The sequence below is a fragment of the Sorghum bicolor genome, chromosome 5, assembly GCF_000003195.3.
Source record: "Sorghum bicolor cultivar BTx623 chromosome 5, Sorghum_bicolor_NCBIv3, whole genome shotgun sequence".
Taxonomy (NCBI): domain Eukaryota; kingdom Viridiplantae; phylum Streptophyta; class Magnoliopsida; order Poales; family Poaceae; genus Sorghum; species Sorghum bicolor.
The window spans coordinates 55975804-55997783 of record NC_012874.2 but is presented as its reverse complement, the minus strand read 5'-3'; the positions used below and the strand labels follow the sequence as shown (position 1 = coordinate 55997783).

At 48.7% G+C, this 21980-nt stretch overlaps 1 protein-coding gene across 1 annotated transcript; it reads right to left on the bottom strand.

Moving 5' to 3' along the window:
* On the bottom strand, positions 774–21755 carry LOC110435779. The gene is made up of 15 exons (XM_021461820.1): positions 21673–21755; positions 21151–21268; positions 20970–21059; positions 20802–20900; positions 20610–20669; positions 20465–20533; positions 13456–13557; positions 13274–13363; positions 13120–13200; positions 5511–5591; positions 5329–5424; positions 5195–5248; positions 4400–4441; positions 4240–4305; positions 774–1224 (listed from the first exon to the last, which is right to left on the bottom strand). Exons 2-15 carry the CDS (start codon positions 21247–21249, stop codon positions 1213–1215), a joined length of 1041 nt encoding a protein of 346 aa, XP_021317495.1. The 5' UTR covers positions 21250–21268; positions 21673–21755; the 3' UTR covers positions 774–1212.

Sequence of the window (21980 nt, the reverse complement as noted above, 5' to 3'; positions counted from 1 at the left end):
GCCTGTATAGTATCTCTCTGTACTAGTGTTAGCACCTTGATATGATGCCAGCTTACAGTATATTAATTAATGTTGTTTGTCTTTTCTCTTCAAAAATAAATCTCATTCCTGGTACTAGATATATCTCTTTTCAATAATATAAACCATCATCACTGTGTAACTCTTTAAAATTTTAAGTTAAATCCACTTTGGGGACCTCCCCCACAGTACTTTTGTGAAAAAAAAACATCACTGATGAAAGTTCAGGTTCTGCTACACAAAACTATACATGATACGTACCTGATTATACCTTGCTCCGCAATATCCGAAATTTCCATAAATTTTCTTAAGCAATATCCAGCTCTTGACGTTTCAGATATTCGTCTCACTATTCATCGTGGCTTTTCTATATCCTTTCTGATTTTATAAAAATGGTTTCCTGCATTTTGCTCTCCATCTTTGCTAGCAAGAAACCCAAAATATAGGGTGGCTATATTAGAAACTATGTTATATTAAATAAGTTGTTGGAGGGTATTTTCTTTTCACGAAAGTCTCTATTCCTATCAATTAGGAAGACAAATCTCTTGGATTTGCTCTTAGTGTTCATATACAAAACTTGGAATAGACCTTAGTGCTCTATATCAAGTAATTAGGCTTAGGTTGAGAGCTAGGGTGAATTTGGTCTTGGTGTGCCAAGAAACTTAGGGCCTACTTCGAACTTAAGAGAACCAACAGCTCACCCATGTTGGCAAGCGTCTCGTTGCTCAATCCATCTAGGAAAGTCGAGGCAAGCCTGGCTCAAAACATTTCCCAGATAGGATTAGTATTCAGACTGTTCATATCGGTACACTTTTCTTATAGAGAGATTCTCTACTCAAGAAACCATCTCAGTTTATACATTACAATCATTCGCATACCACACATCTAACAAAGGCTTCCCAGGCATTCCTTGCCGAGGTGGTCATTGTCAATGCTGCAGCCACCAGGGTGGGCTAGAGAGCGAAGCAGTTCATCTGCCACCAATTGCCCTCAAACAAAAGGGATATTACAATTTTAACCAAATATTAGAAAGTACTTGTACTGGCAGCTACCAAGATCGCAGAAAGTACTTGTATTTACAGCACCAATATGGCAGGAGTCGATTAGTAAAAGAAAAGCATGATGGTTCCAGATGTTGTGAGCCTTGAAGAGCATGTCAAGAATTAGGGTTAGTTGGCACCAATGACCTTCACCCTAGATGAAGACCTGGGAAAAATAAATAACTCATCATTATTGAATTAACTGGTACAAAAAGAAAGCAACTCATGCATATAGAGAAATAAAATGCAAAAAAAAGGCTCAAACTAAATTAGGTCATGCAACTACTGAACTGTTGGCCATCGTCAATACCTATTTGAAAATATATTGAGGCCAATTTTAATAGACAATTTCATTTTGAAGTTTCCAAATATGCCATATTACCAAATAAATAAGACTATATTTATGGTTGAAACGACCTCTGATCCTACTTTTCATAGTTTCATTTTTGGTGTTTCGTATACATTAGAGATGTGCCCATGGGATTTTATCTAGACAAAACTCATTTCATCTTTCTTCAACAGATGACGTGGTATTATTTCTTAGACCAGAGGCTGAGGATATCAATTTAACGATGAGCATTCTTAACCTGTTTGGAGAGGCAACAAGGCTCAAGACAAACTTACAGAAAAGCAGTGTTCTGCTCATTAGACGTGGTGAAACTGATCTTGCAACTGTACAAAACCTGCTGCCATGTGAACTTGCAAGTTTTCCATGCAAATATCTAGGTCTGCCCCTCTCTTCGAAGAAACTTACCAAGGAGCAAGTGCAGAACATTATTGACCACCTTGCTGATCAGCTTCTGGGCTGGAAAGCGAATTTGATGACCAAAATTGGGAGAAAGGTTCAGGTACAGTTTGTGCTCACTGACATGCTTATCTATATCTTCATGGCTATTGATTTTCCTCCATGAGCCATCAAAGCAGTGGATAAAATTCGGTGTGGATTTCTTTGGAAAGGCCGCAGGGATGCACAATGAGGGCACTGTCTGATTGCTTTGGTCAAGGTCTGTCGGCCTATTGAGTTAGGCGGATTAGGAATTGCAGATCTCAAGTTCCTCGGCAGGGCCCTGCGAATGCGATGGCTTTGGCTACAAAAGACAGAACCTGATCGCCCATGGGCAGACCTCCCAATCCACATACCTGAACAAGGGTCTTCTTTGCTACGACTATTTATTCAGAGCTTGGGGACAGAGCAGCAACCCATTTTTGGACAGATCGATGGCTCCATGGGCAATGCATTGCAGATGTGGCGCCTTGTCTCTTCGCTGTCATTGCTGAGGAGACGCAAGAAGAGAACTGTACAAGAAGTCCTCACCAACCGTACTTAGATCTCAGACATACAGGGGGCTCTCACTGTTGGGGTCATCACTGATTTTCTTCCTCCTATGGGATCTCTTATCTGATTTTGAGCTGCAGCCTAAAATTGAAGATAGACACGTATGGCGACTTGCTTCAAATGGTCAATATTCCGCTAAATCAGCTTATGAGGGCCTATTTTTGGGATCTATTCTTTTCAGGCCATGAGAAAAGATTTGGAAGACTTGGGCACCACCCAAATGTCATTTCTTTCTGTGGTTGGTTGCTCATAATAGATGTTGGACAGCGGATCGCTTAGCTCGCCGGGGTCTCCCTCACCCTGAGTGCTGTCCTTTGTGTGACCAAGCAGCAGAAACCATTGATCATCTCCTTATTCTCTGTCTTCACAAGAGAATTCTGGTTCCGTTTCTTGTCACAAGTTGGCCTGCAATCTGTCTCCCCTCAGCCCACGGATCTCTCATTTTTAGATTGGTGGGATAGAGTGAGTAGTGCTACTGGTAACATAGTTTTGCAAGGAATCAATTATCTCATAATTCTTGGGGCATGGACTGTATGGACTCATCGCAACAGGTGTGTTTTCAATGGAGCAGGCCCTGATATTGCAAGAGCCCTGATCATTGCTGGAGAAGAGCGAAACCTTTGGTCGGTGGTTGGGGCTCGAGGAATTTCCCTCTTGACTGGCCTCCATTCAGAGAGTTTGGTGGAGTTTAGCATGAGTTAGTGAGTTGGTGTGAGGGGGCTTGCCTCTTTGGCTGGCCTGGGGTGTGTTGTATGGGTTCCTTCCCATTTTTACTTCTTAATACAATGATGCACAGCTCTCCTACGTTTTCGATAAATAAATATACTTTGCCATGTCACGAAAAGTGCAACCCTAGTAAATAAGAATGGAACTCCCATTGAGTGGCCTTAGGCAAGTTCTGTGTGGCTTGTGAGCTCCAAAAATGCTGATCCCTTCAAGAGATACATGGTATTACTACATAAATCAATACCTACGATAAGTTTGCTGTCACTTTGACTAAGGCATTGGCGAGTTGCTTTTCAGGAATTAGGTACAACGATTAGTGTGGCCCAAATCCAAATAAAACAAAGGCAGTGGTTGATGTCAGATAAGTCTTGATCATCATACATATTTTGAATGGCTCTTTAGTTACCTTAACTACTACAGTAGTTCAGTTTGTGACAATTAGAAATCAATTTCGTTTTGTGCTGCGTGTCAGTACCAGATTGGTAGCAGCAGCAGACCAAGTACAAATCAACTCAACTTAGCAGCAGTTTTTCAGGTCGGTTCGGTTCAAACCGACTTAATCTTCTGTTCTACAAATATAAGCTAGTGTAACCTGTAAAGCAGCCATGAGTTGCAGCACCAAAAGCTATTGAACAAGATGACTGGGCATGTGTCTGGGTGGGGTGGCCCTAGCCTCACCCTTTTGTACCTTTTTCCTATTTTAATGAAATGACACAGCTTTCAGGCATTGTTCAAGAGATCTATGGGTTGTTCCAGAGAGAAAAAAGTGAGCAGGAGACTTTCCAACAGAAGGAAAAGATCAACCCCATAAATCATGATGTATATCGCCAAATTACAGTTTGGGCATCTTGAATAATGAGAACAGCATGAATAATTATCCAACAAATACTAGAATATAATAAACACATAGTAGACATAAGGCAGTCATTGGGGCTAGGTCACAGTATAATTAGTTAGTGGGCTCAATAATATGATATACATGCTTAGTAATATCATTTGTTTGCAGGATTTCATCAAGTAGCCCTTGTAAACTTTGCTCTGTAAACCTTGTAAACTTAGCTCTATTTAATACAATGTGTGTGAGAGAGTTTAGGGTAGAGAGAGAGAGAGGGTGCTGACCTTTTCTAAGGGTTCTCGAACAATGTCATAAAATTTATGCTTGTAGTGTCGTGTGTCTCTCCAAAACTGAAATAGAGTTAGCTGTATGATAAGTGACTGTTCGCATTATTATTGAAGTGCACAATTTCAGGAAAAAAAAAGGAAATTGCCATTTCTGCACCTGAGGAAGATAGGCGGTCAATCTGTTGCACGCTTCACCAACCTAAAAGAAATCAACCAATAAATTTGATGATCAATTGATGGCCATTGTTTGTTAAGGACTACAAAGACAAAGAACATCAGTTCATTATTGGTGGCCCATATGTGTTTAGTGCCGATATACCATAGTAGTTTTCAAATGCACATGTATAGCGTATAATGATAGATAAGAAATACTCAAGGGAACAGAACATATTTTTTTTTGAACTTAATGGCAGGAGCTCTGCCTTTCAATTAAGAAGGGAAAATATGTTTATGTACAGATCAAAAGGGCCAAAACTCCCAAAAGGATTACACGATGCCCCCTGCGATATTGGTCCCTCCCCAAGCTAAAGCCCTTTTTCTTTGCTCGATCTCCTCCTTTACCCTTAGTGCCACTTGCATTGCTGACTCCTGGATCTTGTTAAAAATTCTCCTATTCCTTTCCTTCGAAGTAATGGGTAATGGCGAATTAACTTCTTTCAGTGAAACAAGTTAACTGCCAAAGAAAACTATTACTCTACTAGTTTGCCCATCATTTTCCTTGAAAACAGGTATTCTCTCTATTTCAAATTATTAGATGTTTTGGCTTTTCTAGATACATTAATTTTACTATGTATATAGACATAATGTATATCTAAGTGCATAGCAAAAGTTGTGTATCTAAAAAAGTTGAAACGTCTTATAATTTGGAATGGAGGTAGTATGTCAGAGTATTGCGCGGCCTGTGCTGTTACATATAAGTAATAAAATCTTTATAGATTATACAGTGCTCCACCTGTTCGAAGGATTGCCAAGACTTGTCCCTGTAGAGTGCTATTGTTCTATAATCCTGACATTAGCAGAATTTGTATCTGTTATTTACTTGGAAGTTCAAACACAAGAGATAAATGGCCACGAAAAAGAACATACAATGATGCCCCGGATAACATAGTGTCTGGGAAGAGAATGCTCAGCAAAAACTTCATTGCTGACTTTATCAATAAGCTCTGTGAAACACCTTTTCTCCTACATAAGCAATAGATACAATTCATATGTGTGGAAGTGTTGAACAATGAACATAAAATGCATGACTTATTTATGTGAAAACATACCCAGTTGATACTGCGATTGTTGATGTCAAAAAAACCACATACTTCGAGCTCATTCAACAAATTTGTGAGGCGTTCTTTACGCTGTAATGTATTGCATTGATAAATTTAGAATCTAATTAATCAAGAAACGAATGGAATACATGGAATTTTTATTTCCCAACTTTGCTAGACTTCTGGAGTTAAATACATCAGAGGAAACAATTAAATGATATACAGTTATTCACACAAATCCATGTTTACATGATCATTTACATTCTTTTGCTTAAAACTTGTTGTATCAAATACTAGCATATCCTTGTATCCTGTCACTCACACCATGTAAGGGAATAGGAATATTCACATGTTCCCTAGCTTTATAAACACTCCATACATAACACATAAAACCCAAAATCTACTTGCTAAATTTAAAACCTCACATCAAATGAAAGGGGTTCCTACCCCCCCCCAACCCCTTTTCTTCATAATATCATGGTACACACCTCTCCTGCGTGTTCGAGGAAAAAAAACAGAAAGACAGTAGTGGTTGTGCAGACAATGTGGTTATGTTCATTAGACCAGTCACCTCTTACCTGGAGTTGACTTCTATGATCCTTCATGTTTTTGGACTTTGGTACTACCACTAGACTAAAAACTAACATCCAAAAAAACAGTGCCACTCCTATCCAGTGTTCTGACCAACACATTGAACTTCTGCAGCTGTATATGTTGGAGTATAGGAATGAGTATTGGCCCATGTGACTAGGCCCATGTATGCTATACCATATTGCTACCCTCCTAGGGTTAGCCTAATCAAGCAGTTTACAGTTTCTAACATGGTATCAACAGCCTAGGGTTTTCTTCCCTGCTCTCTCCCATCCAGGCACTGCCGTTGCCACTGGCCGGCGCGCCGCCGCCGCAGCTATGGCCGGCCGGCCATCTCCTCCTCCTCCCTCTTACTTCCATCACTTCCCCTCCCTTCCTACCTCGACGTAGGCGCAGATTACGACCTCCCAGCCCCAACCCGCCGCCCCCAGGCCCGCTAGCGCCGCCGCCACCACTCAGGCCGCGGGCGCGCCTGCCGCGGATGCACCGGTGGGTGCTGCGCCAGGACCAGGCACCGAGGACGTCGTGGGAGCCGAGGTCGTTCTCACAGGCACGCCCGCCGGGTATCTGGCGGCCGCGGCCGCCTACGTTCGGGCCGCCGCTGGCTTCGGTATGCCCCTGCCTGCGCCCGCTCTGCCCGAAGGGGCCTGACCGTGAGCGTGAGGCCCCTGGCTGCGCCCGCTCTGCCCGGCGGGGCGCCTTCAGCATTGGCCGTGGGCGCGAGGCCCCTGGCTGCGCCCCTCCCATCCGCGGCTGCTCTGCCTAGGGAGACCACGGGCGCGGGTGATATGCTCCAGGCCGCGGCTGCTTGGCCCGGGGCTCCCTTCCCCGCCCCGCCCCCGCCCACGTCCTGCTCCGCCCTCGCTGTCGCCCTCGTCGCAGCCCAGGCCGCTGCTGCGGAGGGCATGGCCCGTGTGCGTGAGGCCGCCATCGCCTGGGAGTGCAAGCGTGATGCGGCTAATGCCTTGGCTCGCCAGATCGCCAACGCCGAGCAGCACCTCGGCCTCCCTGCCTCACCCGACGTTGGGGCCACGTCCTCTGGATCGGCCGGTCCCCGCGTGCCCCACAACGCGGTCCTCTGAGCGACCTTGGCTGAGCCCATGGAGGACGTTGAGGACCAAGATACGGTCCTCCATGGGGCAACCAAGGTCGCCGAGGGAGTCCGCCATGCCCTTCATCTGCCGGCAGAACTCGCTGACAGAGAGGTCGCCTTGGACAAACGTCCGAAAGCTCGGATTGAGACGCAGAGCCGGGGCCTCGGTGTTGCCCAAAAACTAGCCCTCGAGCACCAGCTAGGCCCCACGAGCGGTCGGAGTGTTGCGGACGAGGTCGTGGAGGTCCAGGGAGATCGTCCCCAGGATCTAGGAGAAGACGATGCTATCGAGGCACAGCCATGAGGAGGTCTGGACCGCGCTCATGGTGTCAAGGAGGACATGGTCGTCGAGGGCGTAGCGGCGGAGGGTGAAGAGGACCAGGTCCCACCACTAGGCGTAGGAAGGCGACTCTGGATCGAGGACGACCTGGACCAGGAGCCGGATGTTCTGGACACCTCTTGTTGGGCCGGAGTGGGTCGCCGACTCTTGGGCTATTTACCACACCACCCCTAACCCCGGTATACTTTCTTTTGTTCACCCTCCATCTTCCTCTCTTCCTTCGTCCATTATGGTCGCCAATGGGTTGTGTCTTCCTGTCACATCTGTGGGTGTCGCCGGCACTCATGGCTCTTTTCGTCTTCCTAATGTTCTTGTTGCACCTTCTATGATTCACAACCTTCTTTCAATTTGTTGTTTTACAGTTTGACTCTTCTGGTCTTAGTGTGAAGGATTTGGCTTCCCGGCGTCCTCTGCTCTGATGTGATAGCACAGGGCCCCTTTACACTCTTTGCTTTCTGGCATCTGCCTCGCCTCCTTCACCCGTTTTGTCAGCTGCCTTCGCTACGACTACTTCTTTCACTACTTGTCACCGGCGCCTCGGCCATCCTGGACGTGATGCCCTGATGTAGCTCAGTCGTAGTTCCGATATTCGATGTACTCGGCCTCACGATGAGTATTTGTGTCATGCGTGCCAACTGGGCCGTCATGTTCGTCTTCCTTTTCATAGTTCTTCTCATGCGGCCCGCATTTTTGACCTTGTACATTGCGACTTATGGACATCTCCTGTCATCAGTATGTCTGGATACAAATACTATCTTGTCATGGTTGATGATTATTCACATTATTCCTGGACTTTTCCTTTATGTGCGAAGTCTGATGCTTTTCCTGCGATCCTCCACTTCTTTGCTTAGGTGTCCACACAATTCGGCCTCACCATCAAGGCCGTCCAGTGTGACAATGGTCGGGAGTTTGATAACTCCACTCCCGTGCCTTCCTCTCTCATGGTGTCCAGTTGCGCATGTCTTGCCCGTATACCTCCTCTCAGAACGGCAAGGCTGAGTGCATGATTTGCACAACGAATGATACCGTGCACACTCTTCTCCTATAGGCCTCGCTTTCTGCTCATTTCTGGGCTGAGGGCTTGCACACCTCCACCTACCTTCTTAACCGCCTTCCTTCCGCTGCCTACCTAGATCCCACACCACCACGCTCTCTTCGGTACCCCTCCTCGCTACAATCACCTCCGGGTCTTCGGGTGGGCGTGTTACCCGAACACCACCACCACCACTCCCCACAAGCTGGCTCCCCATTCGACCCTCTGTGTCTTCCTCGGGTACTCCCCAGATCACAAGCGGTACCGATGCTATGACCTTACCTCTTATCGCATCCTCATCTCTTGCGATGTGTTCGATGAGTCTGTCTTCCCCTTTTCCACCACCACCACTCCCACCTCCACCCCAGACCTTGACCTATCCTCTATGTTTCCAACTAATCTGGTGGTCGAGCCACCTTTACCGGTGTTTCCTGCAGGTACTGCTCCGCCGTGGCCCTTGACTGGGCTGTGCCCCAGCTCGTTGGTCGCCTGTCACATCCTAGGGCCTGTACACTGCCCGGGCCTCGCGGGGTCGCCTTCTAGACTAGCCCCTGCACACGTCACAGGTCCCGGGTCAGCGACTCCGACTCTGGCCCCACCGACACGCTTCGCACAGCCTGTGTGCGTCTACCAGCGACGTGCTCACCACGCAGGTCCCGGACCAGCGACTCCAGCCCCACCGGCGCGCTTCGCCCAGCTGGTGCGCATCTACCACCGACGCACTCGGCTGATACCGCTGCCTCCATCGGCACCGGTGGCCCCCTCTTCGCGAGGTCACCTCTGCCACCGGTGGCATCCTCTCCGCCGACGACACCGACACCGCCGCCAAGACCCCATACTACCCGTGTTGCGACGCCGGTGTACCACCCACCGCTTCTTCACCGACACCCGCGTCATGTTCACCCTATGGTGACGCGACACGCGGCTGGTACCCTGCAGCCTCGGGCTCTTGCGGCGATGCCCGGGGACTCGCAGGTCTCCCTGGTACCCTCTTCTGTCCGCGAGGCCTTGCTGGACCCTCACTAACGCCGCACGATGGAAGAGGAGTACACTGCGCTCCTCGGCAACCAAACATGGGATCTGGTACCTCGTCCGCCGGGCTCCAACATCGTCACCGGCAAGTGGACCTGGACTCACAAACGCCGGGCCGACAGTACTCTTGAGCGGTACAAGGCATGCTGGGTTCTCCGGGGCTTTACTCAGCGCCCCGGTGTCGACTACGACAAGACCTCCAGCCCAGTAGTGAAGCCAGCTACCGTTCGCACAGTGCTCTCGCTGGCTCTCACTCGCAGGTGGCCCATGCATCAGCTGGACGTCAAGAATGCCTTCCTGCATGGTGTTCTCACTAAGACAGTCACTGCAGCCAGCCGGCGGGGTTTGTTGACTCTTCTCGTCCTGACATGGTGTGTCGGCTCAACAAGTCTCTCTACGGCCTCAAGCAGGCCCCTCCGGGCGTGGAACCATCGGTTCACTACTTTCCTACTGACCCTGGGGTTTGTGGAGGCAAAGTCAGATACTTCTCTGTTCATCTATCACCATGGAGCTGAGACTGCGTATCTGCTGCTCTATGTTGATGACATTGTCCTCACAGCCTCTAGTGAGTCACTTCTTCGCTGGATCATCACCTCTCTTCAGCAGGAGTTTGCTATGAAGGATTTGGGTGCACTCCATCACTTCCTTGGGGTCACTATTGAGCCTCATCCTGCCGGATTACTCCTTTACCAGTGGCATACACTCTTGATATCCTGAAGCGAGCTAGGATGACTGACTGTAAGCCTTGCTCTACTCTGGTTGACACACAGGGCAAGCTCTCAGAGGCCGGGGGCACACCAGTGACACATCCCACTGCATATCAGAATCTTGCCGGTGCACTTCAGTACCTCACCTTCATCCAGCCGGACATCACCTATGCAGTTCAGCAGATATGCCTACATATGCATGATCCCCGAGAGCCACACCTCACTGCTCTCAAGCGGATCCTTTGCTACCTTCGCGACACTATCGACTTCGGCCTCCTCCTTCACCGTCGGTCCTCCTCCACCGAGCTTGTCGTCTACACTAACACCGACTGGGCCGGATGTCCAGACACTCGCCGCTCCACCTCCGGCTACGCTGTCTTCCTAGGTGGCAACCTGCCTGGTCGTCCAAGCGCCAGCCGATTGTCTCCTACACCAGTGCCGAGGCAGAGTACCACGTTGTAGCTAACGACGTGGCTGAGGCTTCCGAACTCCATAGCCCTCTCCCCCGGAGCGCGCTGGCCTGATGCGACAACGTCAGCGTGGTATACCTCTCCACCAACCCAGTCCAGCACTAGAGGACCAAGCATATGGAGATCGATCTACACTTCATCCGGGATCGGGTCGCCATCGGCGATGTTCGGGTCCTACACGTCCCAACCATCTCCCAGTTCACTGACATCTTCACCAAGGGTCTCCCGTCCTCGACCTTCACCGAGTTCCGCTCTAGCCTCAACATCACCAGTGGCTAGTTGCGTCTGTGGGGGGCTCGTGTGTTATGTGTGTTCTTCTCGTGTCCAGTCTGCAAACTCCGCTGCGCCGGTAGTTCAGACTGCGGGGTGTGTTGGAGTATAGGAATGAGTATTGGCCCATGTGGCTAGGCCCATGTATGCTATACCATATTGCTACCCTCCTAGGGTTAGCCTAATCAAGTAGTTTACAGTTTCTAACAGTATATGCCCTATGAAATTAAATATTTCCCTTGCAAGTATCTTGGCCAACTACTGTCTATAGAAAGCTTACCGACGCACAATTCTAACCGATCATTGATCGTATTGCAGATCAGCTTCCTGGTGGGAAAGCTAACTCGATGAATAAAGCAGGCAGGCTGGTTTTGGTTAAACATGTGTTGACCTCCATGGTGATCTATCTCTGTATTGCTATGGACCTCCCTCTGGGGCCGCAAAGAGTGACAAAATCAGAAGGAATTTTCTTTGGATGGGAAGAAGAGAGGCCAATGGGGGGCATTGCTTAATTGCTTGGCCTAGAGTTTGTATGCCCAAAGAGTTGGGAGGACTTGGACTACATGACCTCAAACGTCTGGGTTAGGCGTTAAAATTGTGGCTCTGGCTGGCAAAGACAGAGCCTGCTAATCCTTTGGATGAATTCCAGATGCAAGTTAACCCCTCTGTGAAAGCCTTCTTCTCTGTGGCAGTTGTTTCGCTTGTGGGCAATGGAAAATCTACTTAGTTTTGGACCGACAGTTGGCTGAAAGGCAGGTCAGTTGCTAATCTAGGTCCTCACCTTTTTGCAGCAGTTAATAAGAGGCGAGTAAAAAGACGTACGGTACATGAAGCTATGGATCAGAATTTTTGGATTCAGGATACTCTGGGTGCTTTGACAGTTTCTGCACTTGCTGAATTTTTGGAACTATCGGATTTGGTTACTAAGGTGGAACTACAACCTGATGTTTAAAGATATTCACAGGTGGCAGCACTGTCTACATGTCTCCAAACCCTGTCCAGCATCAACGCACCAAACATATTGAGATTGACCTTCACTTTATTCGGGAGTGTGTTGCTACTGGAGCCGTCCATGTTCTCCATGTTCCGACTTCATCACAGTTCACTGACATCTTCACCAAAGGGTTGCCTTCTATGATCTTCACGGAGTTCTGGTCTAGCTTGAACATCCGCTCTCTTGACAATCAAACTGTGGGGATCTGTTAGACATATTATGTATATGTACATGGGTTTGTGTTGGGCTCTATAGCCGACCAGCCCACCTAGACTTATGTGTAGATTGGATTGTACCGCATTGCCTTAGACATAGGATGTTAGTCCTATACACTGTATATAATCAGCCCATGGGGCTCAATGCAATATAATCTACTATTCTTGCAATCCCTGTTACTTACAGAGACCATCAATCATATATTGTCAAGTTGTGTTTTCTCAAGAACAATATGGTCACTACTCTTTCGCCGCTACAGACTACCAGACGTCTATCCATCCCCTGAAGACAATGGTTTCTTTGACTGGTGGATGGAGTTAATGCTCTATTCCCCAAGGAAGTGAAGAAAGGTTTTCGCTGATTACTCTAGGGGCTTGAATGTTGTGGAAGCATTACAATGACTGTGTCTTCATTGGAGCCAATCCCAACATCCAACTTGTGATTAGAACCTTACTTGAGGAGGCTCATCTCTTGTCCCTTACTGGCGCTAAGGGGTTATCACAATTAGAAGTGGCTGCTAGGTAGATGGCTTGATTCTGTTCAAGCTTGGTTGTGTGTTTTCTGTAACGGGTGCATTTGTAAATAGTTTTCTTTTCCTTTTTCTTTTTGGACATGTATTCTCCTTAATGCAGTGATACACAACTCTCCTGTGTATTCGAGAAAAAAAATGAAACACAGTAGTAATGTTAGGTTCAAAAACTCATGGTCTAATTGACACATAAAACCATTGATTGCAACATATTATAGGGAAGGGAAAAAAGGCACTCAGCAATTTCTTCAGTGATTTTCTCAGATTTACTGAGTTTTGAGAAAATATTTAGGTCCGCATTTGACAAAACACTAATTTATTTTTCCTTTTGTTTTGTCCATACCAAATCATCTTCGAGAAGACCTCTTAGACCACTCAAATATGTGAGAACTTGATGGTCCAATTGCACAATTGCAGCTCTTCGCTACAAAAGTATATACCTGTCAAGGAATAAATTCAGCAAAAGCAAACTTTGAAATACTGAACAGGATTAGCACCTTGAGAGACAATTTAATAAGATCACGGTCCAAATGCAAAAACTGATCTGGCACTGCCCAACTGTCAATGTCTTTTTCATAAAAAATGCCCTGCAAAAGGTGAACATAAGCAGCCAGCATTTGTATGAAACTGTTGTAGCATATTTATAACTACATGACAGTTAACCATTGTTATACAATACCTCTAAAGACATGGACTCATAGATATAACCATCCAGTTTACCAGAACCCAAATAATGGTCATACTCTTCGTGCATGTGTAATTGAGCTTCAGCCATAGCATACTGAAAAAATAAATCCAATTTTTTTAAAAAACATCAGGCACCAAAATGTAGTGTTTCTCAATTTCAGCAATTTACATGAACAAGTAACAATGAAAACATCAATAAAATGCACATCGCTAGGCTTCTATGCTATGCAATGATGACATTTTATGGCCACAAGCAAACTTAACATAAACTGGTGGGATGATAAAAGGGATCGGATTACAAGTTCATAACCTATGAGAAAAGGTTTTGCAGTTCAGCAAGGATAAAAGACTGCATGAAATCAGTAAATTCAAAGGATAAGTCTGTTAGAGTTTCTGATTCATTGATTAGGCTAACCCTAGAAGGGTAGCAATATAGTCACATACATGGGCCTCATGGGCCTACAAATACATACTCCAACACCCCCCCGCAGTCTGAACTACCGGCGTAGCGGAGTTTGCAGATTGAACAAAATAGAAATACAACACACGAGCCCCCCCCACAGACGCAACTAGCCACTAGTGATGTTGAGGCTAGAGTGGAACTCGGTGAAGGTCAAGGACGGGAGACCCTTGGTGAAGATGTCGGCGAACTGGGAGGTGGTCGGGACGTGGAGGACCCAAACATCGCCGATAGCGACCTGATCCCGGACAAAGTGTAGATCGATCTCCACATGCTTGGTCCTCTGGTGCTGGACCGGGATGGTGGAGAGGTACACCGCACTGACGTTGTCAAAGTAGACCAGCGCGCTCCGTGAGAGAGGGCTGTGGAGTTCGGCAAGGAGCTGCCGAAGCCAGGAAGCCTCAGCCACGCCGTTAGCAACAGCACGGTACTCCGCCTCGGCACTGGAGTGGGAGGCAATCGGCTGGCGCTTGGACGACCAGGACACTAGGTTGCCGCCTAGGAAGACGGCGTAGCCAGAGGTTGAGCGGCGGGTGTTCAGACACCCGGCCCAGTCTGCGTTAGTGTAGACGACGAGCTCGGTGGAGGATGACCGTCGGTGAAGGAGGAGACCGAAGTCGACGGTGCCACGGAGGTAGCGAAGGATCCGCTTGAGAGCGGTGAGGTGTGGCTCCCGAGGATCATGGATATGGAGACATATCTGCTGAACTGCATAGGTGTTGTCCGGCCGGGTGAAGGTGAGATACTGAAGTGCCCCGGCAAGACTCCGATAGGCAGTGGAATCTGTCACTGGTGTGCCCTCTTCCTCTGAGAGCTTGCCTTGTGTGTCAACTCCTGCTGAAGAGAGGCGATGATCCACCGAAGGAGTGACTCACTGGAGGCTATAAGGACAATGTCATCAACATAGAGCAACAAGTATGCAGTCTCAGCGCCATGGTAATAGATGAACAAAGAGGTATCTGACTTGGCCTCCACAAATCCCTTAGTCAGTAGAAAGGTAGCTAACCGATGGTTCCACGCCCAGGGGGCCTGCTTGAGGCCGTAGAGAGACTTGTTGAGCCGACACATGTCGGGACGAGAAGAGTCAACAAACCCCGCCGGCTCACTGCAGTAGACTGTCTCAGTGAGAATGCCATGTAGGAAGACATTCTTGACGTCCAGCCGATGCAAGGGCCACCCACGCGTGAGAGCCAGCGGGAGCACCGTGCGGACGGTGGCCGGCTTCACCACCGAGCTGAAGGTCTCGTCGTAGTCGACACCGGGGCGCTGAGTAAAGCCCTAGAGAACCCAGCGAGCCTTGTACTGCTCAAGAGTGCCGTCAGCCCAGCGCTTGTGGGTTCAGATCCACTTGCCGATGACGATGTTGGAGCCCGGCGGACGAGGGACCAGATCTCAGGTCTGGTTGGCGAGGAGGGCCACATTCTCCTCTTCCATCGCGCGGCACCAGTGAGGGTCCAGCGACGCCTCGTGGACGGAAGAGGGTACCGGGGAGACCTGCGAGTCCCCGGGCATCGCCGCAAGAGCCCGGGGCTGCAGGGTACCAGCCGCGTGTCGCGTCACCATCAGGTGAACATGACGCGGGTGTCGGTGAAGAAGCAGAGGGTGGTACATCAGCATCGCGACCCTGGTAGCAGGGGGCCTCGGCGGCGGGGTTGTTGTCGTTGGCGGGGAAGACGTCGGTGGTGGCGTAGGTGACCCCGGCGTAGAGGGGGCCACCGGCGCACGTCGCTGGTAGACGCGCAACGGCTGGGCGAAGCGTGCCGGTGGGGCTAGAGTTGGAGGCGCCGACCCGGGACCCACGATGGTTGCACGGTGCTAGTAGACACGCACTGGCTGGGCGAAGCGTGCTGGTGGTGCCGGAGTCGGAGGCGCCGACCCAGGACCCATATCATGCGCAGTGGCCGGGCCGGAAGGTGACCCCTCGAGACCCGGGCAGGGTAGAGGCCCCGAGGTGTCACGGGCGACAGGTGGCGTAGCAGTACCAGCAGGAAACACCGACAAAGGTGGCTCGACCACCGGGTCAGTAGAAAACACAGAGAAGAGGTCATGCTCCGTGGTGGAAGCAGGAGTGGTAGTGGCGGAAATGGGAAAGACAGACTCTTGGAACACCACATGGCGAGATATGAGGACTCGACGAGAGGTAAGGTCGTAGCATCGGTACCCCTTGTGATCCGGGGAGTACCCAAGGAAGACACAAAGTCAAACGGGGAGCCAGCTTGTGAGGAGCGGTGGCGCTGGTGTTCGGGTAAAACGCACACCCAAAGACTCGAAGGTGATCATAGCGAGGAGGGGTACTGAAGAGAGCGTGGTGTGGCGTGGAAGCTGGGCAGGAAGCGGAAGGAAAGCAGTTAAGGAGGTAAGTCGAGGTGTGCAAGCTCTTGGCCCGGAAGCGAGCAGGAAGTGAGGCCTGAAGGAGAAGAGTACCACGGTGTCGTTGGTTGTGCGAATCATGCGCTCAGCCTTGCCGTTTTGAGAGGAGGTATACAGGCAAGACATGCGCAACTAGACACTGTGAGAGAGAAAGAAGGCACGGGAGGTGGAGTTATTGAACTCCTGACCATTGTCACACTGGACAGCCTTGACGGTGAGGCCGAACTGTGGACACCCAAGCGAAAAAGTGGACAAGCGCGGAGAAAGCATCAGATTTTGCACGTAAAGGAAAAGTCCAGGAATAATGCGAATAATCATCAACCACCACAAGATAGTACTTGTATCATGACAGGAGATGTCCATAAGTCGCAATGTACAAGGTCAAAAATACAGGCCGCATGAGAAGAAGAACTATGAAAAGAAAGACGAACATGACGGCCCAGTTGGCACACATGACACAAGTGCTCATCATGAGCCCAAGTACATCGAATATCGGAACTACAACTGAGCTGCATCAGGGCATCACGTCCAGGATGGCCGAGACGTCAGTGCCAAGTAGTGGAAGTAGTGGTGGCGAAGACAGCTGACAAAACTGGCAAAGGAGGCGAGGCAGATGCTGGAAAGCGAAGAGTGTAAAGGGGCCCCGTGCTGTCACATCGGAGCAAAGGACACCGAGAAGCCAAATCCTTCACAGTAAGACCAGAAGAGTCAAACTCCACAGAACAAGAATTGTCAATTGTAAAATGACGAATTGAAAGAAGGTTGTGAACCATAGAGGGAGCAACAAGAACGTCAGGAAGACGAAAGGAACCATAGGGTCCGGCGGCGCCCACAGAGGTGACCGGAAGACAGGACCCATAGACCACCATAATGGACGAAGGAAGAGAGGAAGAAGGAGGGTGAATAGAAGAAGAAAGTATACCGGGGTTAGGAGTGGTGTGGTAAGTAGCCCAGAGTCGGCGACCCACTCCGGCCCAACTGGTGGTGTTACGGCCATGGTGCTGAAGGAGTTGGCCAAGGCTGACTGGTCCCAGCCGGCAGGCTCGGGCCACGTAGACGCGGGGGGTTCCGTTCATGGTGTCGCAGAGGGAAACCTCAGGGAAACACCAGCGAGCATGGCCACCGGCCGACGAGGGTCACCACCGGGAGCCTAGAATGGCCACATGGATATGCGCCCTGACCATGGGTTGCGGAAGGATGGCCAGGGTGCACCTCGTGGGGGTGGCGGCGACGTGCTGCCCCCACGACCTGCTCCACGTCCCCCGCCACGGCCCCCCCACCCTCGCTCGGCCCAGGGGAAGAGGACAAGAAGTGACGACTGTGGTGGCGGGGCTGGACGGGGCGGAGGAGTGGCAGCGTGAGCAGTCGAGGAAGACGAGGACCCCGAGGCAGAGGTGGACCCAGGCTGGAGGCCCTGAGTAAGCTCCTCCATGACAAGGTCGTCACAGACCTGCAGGAAGGTGGGGAAGGGCCGCTGCCGGGTGATCCACATCCGAAGGTAGGAGTAGCGGTCACTGAGCCCGCGGAGAACGTTGAGGACCAAGATACGGTCCTCCATGGGCTAGCCGAGAGAGTCCGCCATGCCCTTCATCTGGTGGCAGAACTCGCTGACGGAGAGGTCGCCCATGGATGAAGGTGCGGAAGCTCCGTCGAGCCGCAGAGCCCGGGCTTTGGCATTGCCCAGGAACTGGCCCTCGAGTGCCAGCCAGGCCCCACGAGCGCTCGGGGTGTTGCGGACGAGGTCGTGGAGGTCCAGGGAGATCGTCCCTAGAATCTAGGAGAGGACGATGCTGTCGAGGCGTAGCCACGAGGGGGTCGGGACCGCACCCGCGGTGTCAAGGAGGACATGGTCGTCAAGGGCGTAGCGGCGGAGGGTGAGGAGGACCAAGTCGCGCCAGCAAGCGTAGGAGGCGACTCGGGCTCGAGGATGGCCAGGACAAGGAGGCGGATGTTCTGGACGCCCCCGGCCTGGTAGTGGAGCTGTGCCACGAGTAGGTCGGCCGGATCGTGCCAGATGACCATGGCCGATCCCGAGGACGTGGTCCCGACATCAGGCGAGGCCGGGAGGCTGAGGAACGGCTCTGCTTCGGCGATCTGGCAGGCCAAGGCGTTGGCCACGTCGTGCTCGCGCTCCCAAGCGAGGGCGGCCTAACGCACGCGAGCCTGGCCTTCCGCAGCCGCAGCACGAGCAGTGACGAGAGCGGCGATGAGGGTGGAGTCCGGACGATGCGTCACGGGCGGCGGAGGTGGTGCGGGGAAGGGGGCCGTGCCACTCGGTCCTGCGGCTAGGCCAGGGGCTGGCCCCCTGGGCAGAGTCCCCGAGGCCATAAGGAGAGCCTCGGACAGGGAGGCTGGGTCCAGAGGCATGCCGAGGCCAGCTGCAATGGCGGCGGCGACACCCCAGGCGTAGGCGGCTGCGGTGGCCGCGCCCAGGTCGTCCGCCAATCCGACGTGAAGTCCAGCCCGGGCGCAGGCAGGACATGAAGTCTAGTCCCGGACGTAGGCGCGTCCGCAAGTCCGGCAGGCGCGTCCGCTTGCGCGTCCCCTGGATCCGTGCGCGCTGCGGCCTATGCAGCGTCCGCGGGCCCGCGCGCGCGGCCAAAGCCACAGCAGCGCCGGCGGCCAGGGCGGCAACGGCGCCGGAAGCGTTGGAGGCAGGGGCGGCGAGTCTAGGCTGCGGGTTCCGCGCAATTTGCGCCCAGGTGGAGGTGGGGAGAGGAGGAAAGGAGTGGAAATAGGATGGAGGAGGGGGAGTCAGCCGTCCGGCCATGGCTGCCGGCGGCGCGCTGGCTAGAGGAGGCGGCGGCTGGGGTTGGGCAGGAAGGAACCCTAAGCTGTTGATACCATGTTAGAGTTTCTGATTCATTGATTATGCTAACCCTAGAAGGGTAGCAATATAGTCACATACATGAGCCTCATGGGCCTACAAATACATACTCCAACAAAGTCTGTGTCCAATCAAAAATTATGTACAGCTCAGCCTAAACAAGAAGAACAAAATCAGAATTTTATTGCCATGGATATTTCATGAAAACATTATCAAACTGCTAAAAGTACTACATTGGACTAATTTCACCAAGAAAATCAAAACCAGAATTCTATAAAAAACTCGACCAGAGGGGGAAAGACCACCGCGGTATTGCATTAAAAAGAAACTTCTCGTGCACATGCCAAGAAACACCGTGGAGGCGCCTTAGACAAGCCAGGATGATAACTTAGGAATACAGGCGACAAGGGTTTTTTTAAAAAACTCAGGTCTGTTTAAATTCGTCCTCACGAGGAGTCGAACTCAAGACATGAGGTGCTACTAAGGCTCCTATGGCTCCTATGACCACTAGACTACAGACTAGTTCGCAAATCAGAATTCTATTGCCGTGGATATTTCACCAAACATTCTCAAACTACTAAAAGTAGCCACATTGCAATCTAGTAATCTTAACATCACTAAGCATCATTTGACCACAAATTATGAGTTATTACAAAAAACTCAACAGAGAATTTTTCTAATTGTTAAGAAGTTTAAAGGCCATTGTGGTAACCATACAGAATTACTTAAACAAATGAACAGCACATCTCATCTCATGTGATGCAACAAGAAGATATATCAAACCTAGCAAACTTCATATTGATACTTGTGTATACTGTACAACAGCATATTATACATAACGGCACATGAATACCCATTTTCATGATATGATTTCTAAATGGGAAGGAATTCTTTGAGATTAAGTTCAAGTTAGTATTTCTAAACATAACTTTCTTTATTTTTGTTCGCCGCTCAGGGGGGACTGCAGCCACAGCCGCAGCCAGCAGCCATCAGCAGCAGGGCGCCAAACAGGCCCAATTCATTGCCGACCCCCCTACAAATATAATCTTTCCAAGTCTAAGGATACATTAGCATATGATATATGAAGTGCTAACTAGAACCAAAGCATTATGCACAAGCATCAATAAACATAAAAACTAATATACGGCAGACAGAAGAAAAAAAACTTGGAAACCAAATGGCATACCACGGATGTTTCAAGCCTAGTTGCAATGTACAACATTGCCTAAGGTTTCAAATGTGGCATGAAATCTTCCAGGTTGGGTGTCAGGGGCTGAAAGAAAATATAAGGAAATTTGATTGACGAAGTTCAAAGAGGACTGTAAAATATTATAAGAGTAAAACCTTAAATTGCTCAAATTCTTTGGCTTTGGTTAACTGGCCAATTATCCATAGAAGTAAATCCTTGAGTTCCTACACAAGAAAACCATTATCATCACACAAAAGAAACTCAAAAAAGATGAAAAATATTTAAATGTTCACAAGTTACTTCACGGATCAGAGGATGAAACTGAGGCTCCCAGAGATACAGTACAGAATCGAAGAGGAACTGAAAGAAAAAGAAACAGTTAGCCTTGGGACAATAAGTATCATTAGAAAGGTCTTCAAATAGAGTACTTCTAACTAAACAGATTACAAGAATCCTGTAAAAAGTACAAGAATTAACAAGGTGAACACTCACATGAACTGAGTCTTCCACAGCATAAGGATCAAAAATGCTAAGTGATTTTCCAAATTTTTGTTCAAGATCATCAATCAGCCTATAAGGACAGTCAGAACCCTGAAAATAATCTAAAATATAAATCATGCTGCTTGATATTGATGATACCTAAAACATAGAGACAAGTACCTTGATGTATGGAGTGAGAGTAATGAGTTTGCTAAGAATCTCGTGCATTATTTTGTGATTTCTAACTTGAGTCGTCGAAGTAAACTTTCGCTTCATCAATGTAATATGCATACATACGCATCATTAGTGTACATATATGTCCATATGCAAAAGTTAGTAGTTGAAGTAACAATACACATACTCTTCGCATATATGAGATGGCCATCAAATGAGGATGCTCCCTACTGTAAATGGCATACCTCAATTTAAATTCAGGGTTCAATTTTGTGAAGCAGAACATCCCGGTCTAAATAATCATGCTGCAAATGTAGATTCAATCATACAGAAATTCATCTTGTCCACAAATGCAAAAGCAATAATCAGCAAACAATGAGAACCATCTTGGATTTAAGAAGTCATTATATCATTATAATATTTAAAAGTATTTATGTTTGGTATCTAAATCTAAATTATCTGTAAACATCTCTTATAATATCTTTTCAAATGCCCACTGGTAAGATTTGCTCCTGCAAGCTACAGTCACAAAAATGTTAATAGCTAACACAAACTGCATGCCAGTTAGCTAAAGGTAAACTCCATAAACACCATATCATGTTCAAATCATCAAATGTGAAAGGCACAAGCATTTTTTGACCCTCATATAATGCTTACATTATTGAATAATAAGTTTGATCCAGCATGTACATTATTCAGAGAATAATACCTCTAAAGTGTCTTCCATTGCATCCACTTCCTTCAACATATCAATATAAATTGGAAGATATCTTCTAAATTCATCTTCAAACTGGATAAACATGAATAAACAAAATTGAAAAAAATAAAAACCAACACCTGATATGAGCTCAACACTGGGATGCCCAAAACAGAAGATAAAAGGAGAACTAACCGACCAATTCCATTCTACTTCCCAATCTTTAAATTTATCTATATTTAAATTTATCTGGAGCAGCACAACATGCCTTATTTTTTATCTATATTTAATAATTTATATATGTGTCCAGTCATGAACTA

Coding starts and splice junctions, on each gene's coding strand:
- LOC110435779 (XM_021461820.1), bottom strand. CDS start 21,249: ATGTTCTGCTTCACAAAATTGAACCCTGAATTTAAATTGAGGTATGCC. Junction 21,060..21,150: donor CCATCTCATATATGCGAAGA/GTATGTGTATTG, acceptor ACATTGATGAAG/CGAAAGTTTACTTCGACGAC. Junction 5,425..5,510: donor ACAATCGCAGTATCAACTGG/GTATGTTTTCAC, acceptor TTGCTTATGTAG/GAGAAAAGGTGTTTCACAGA.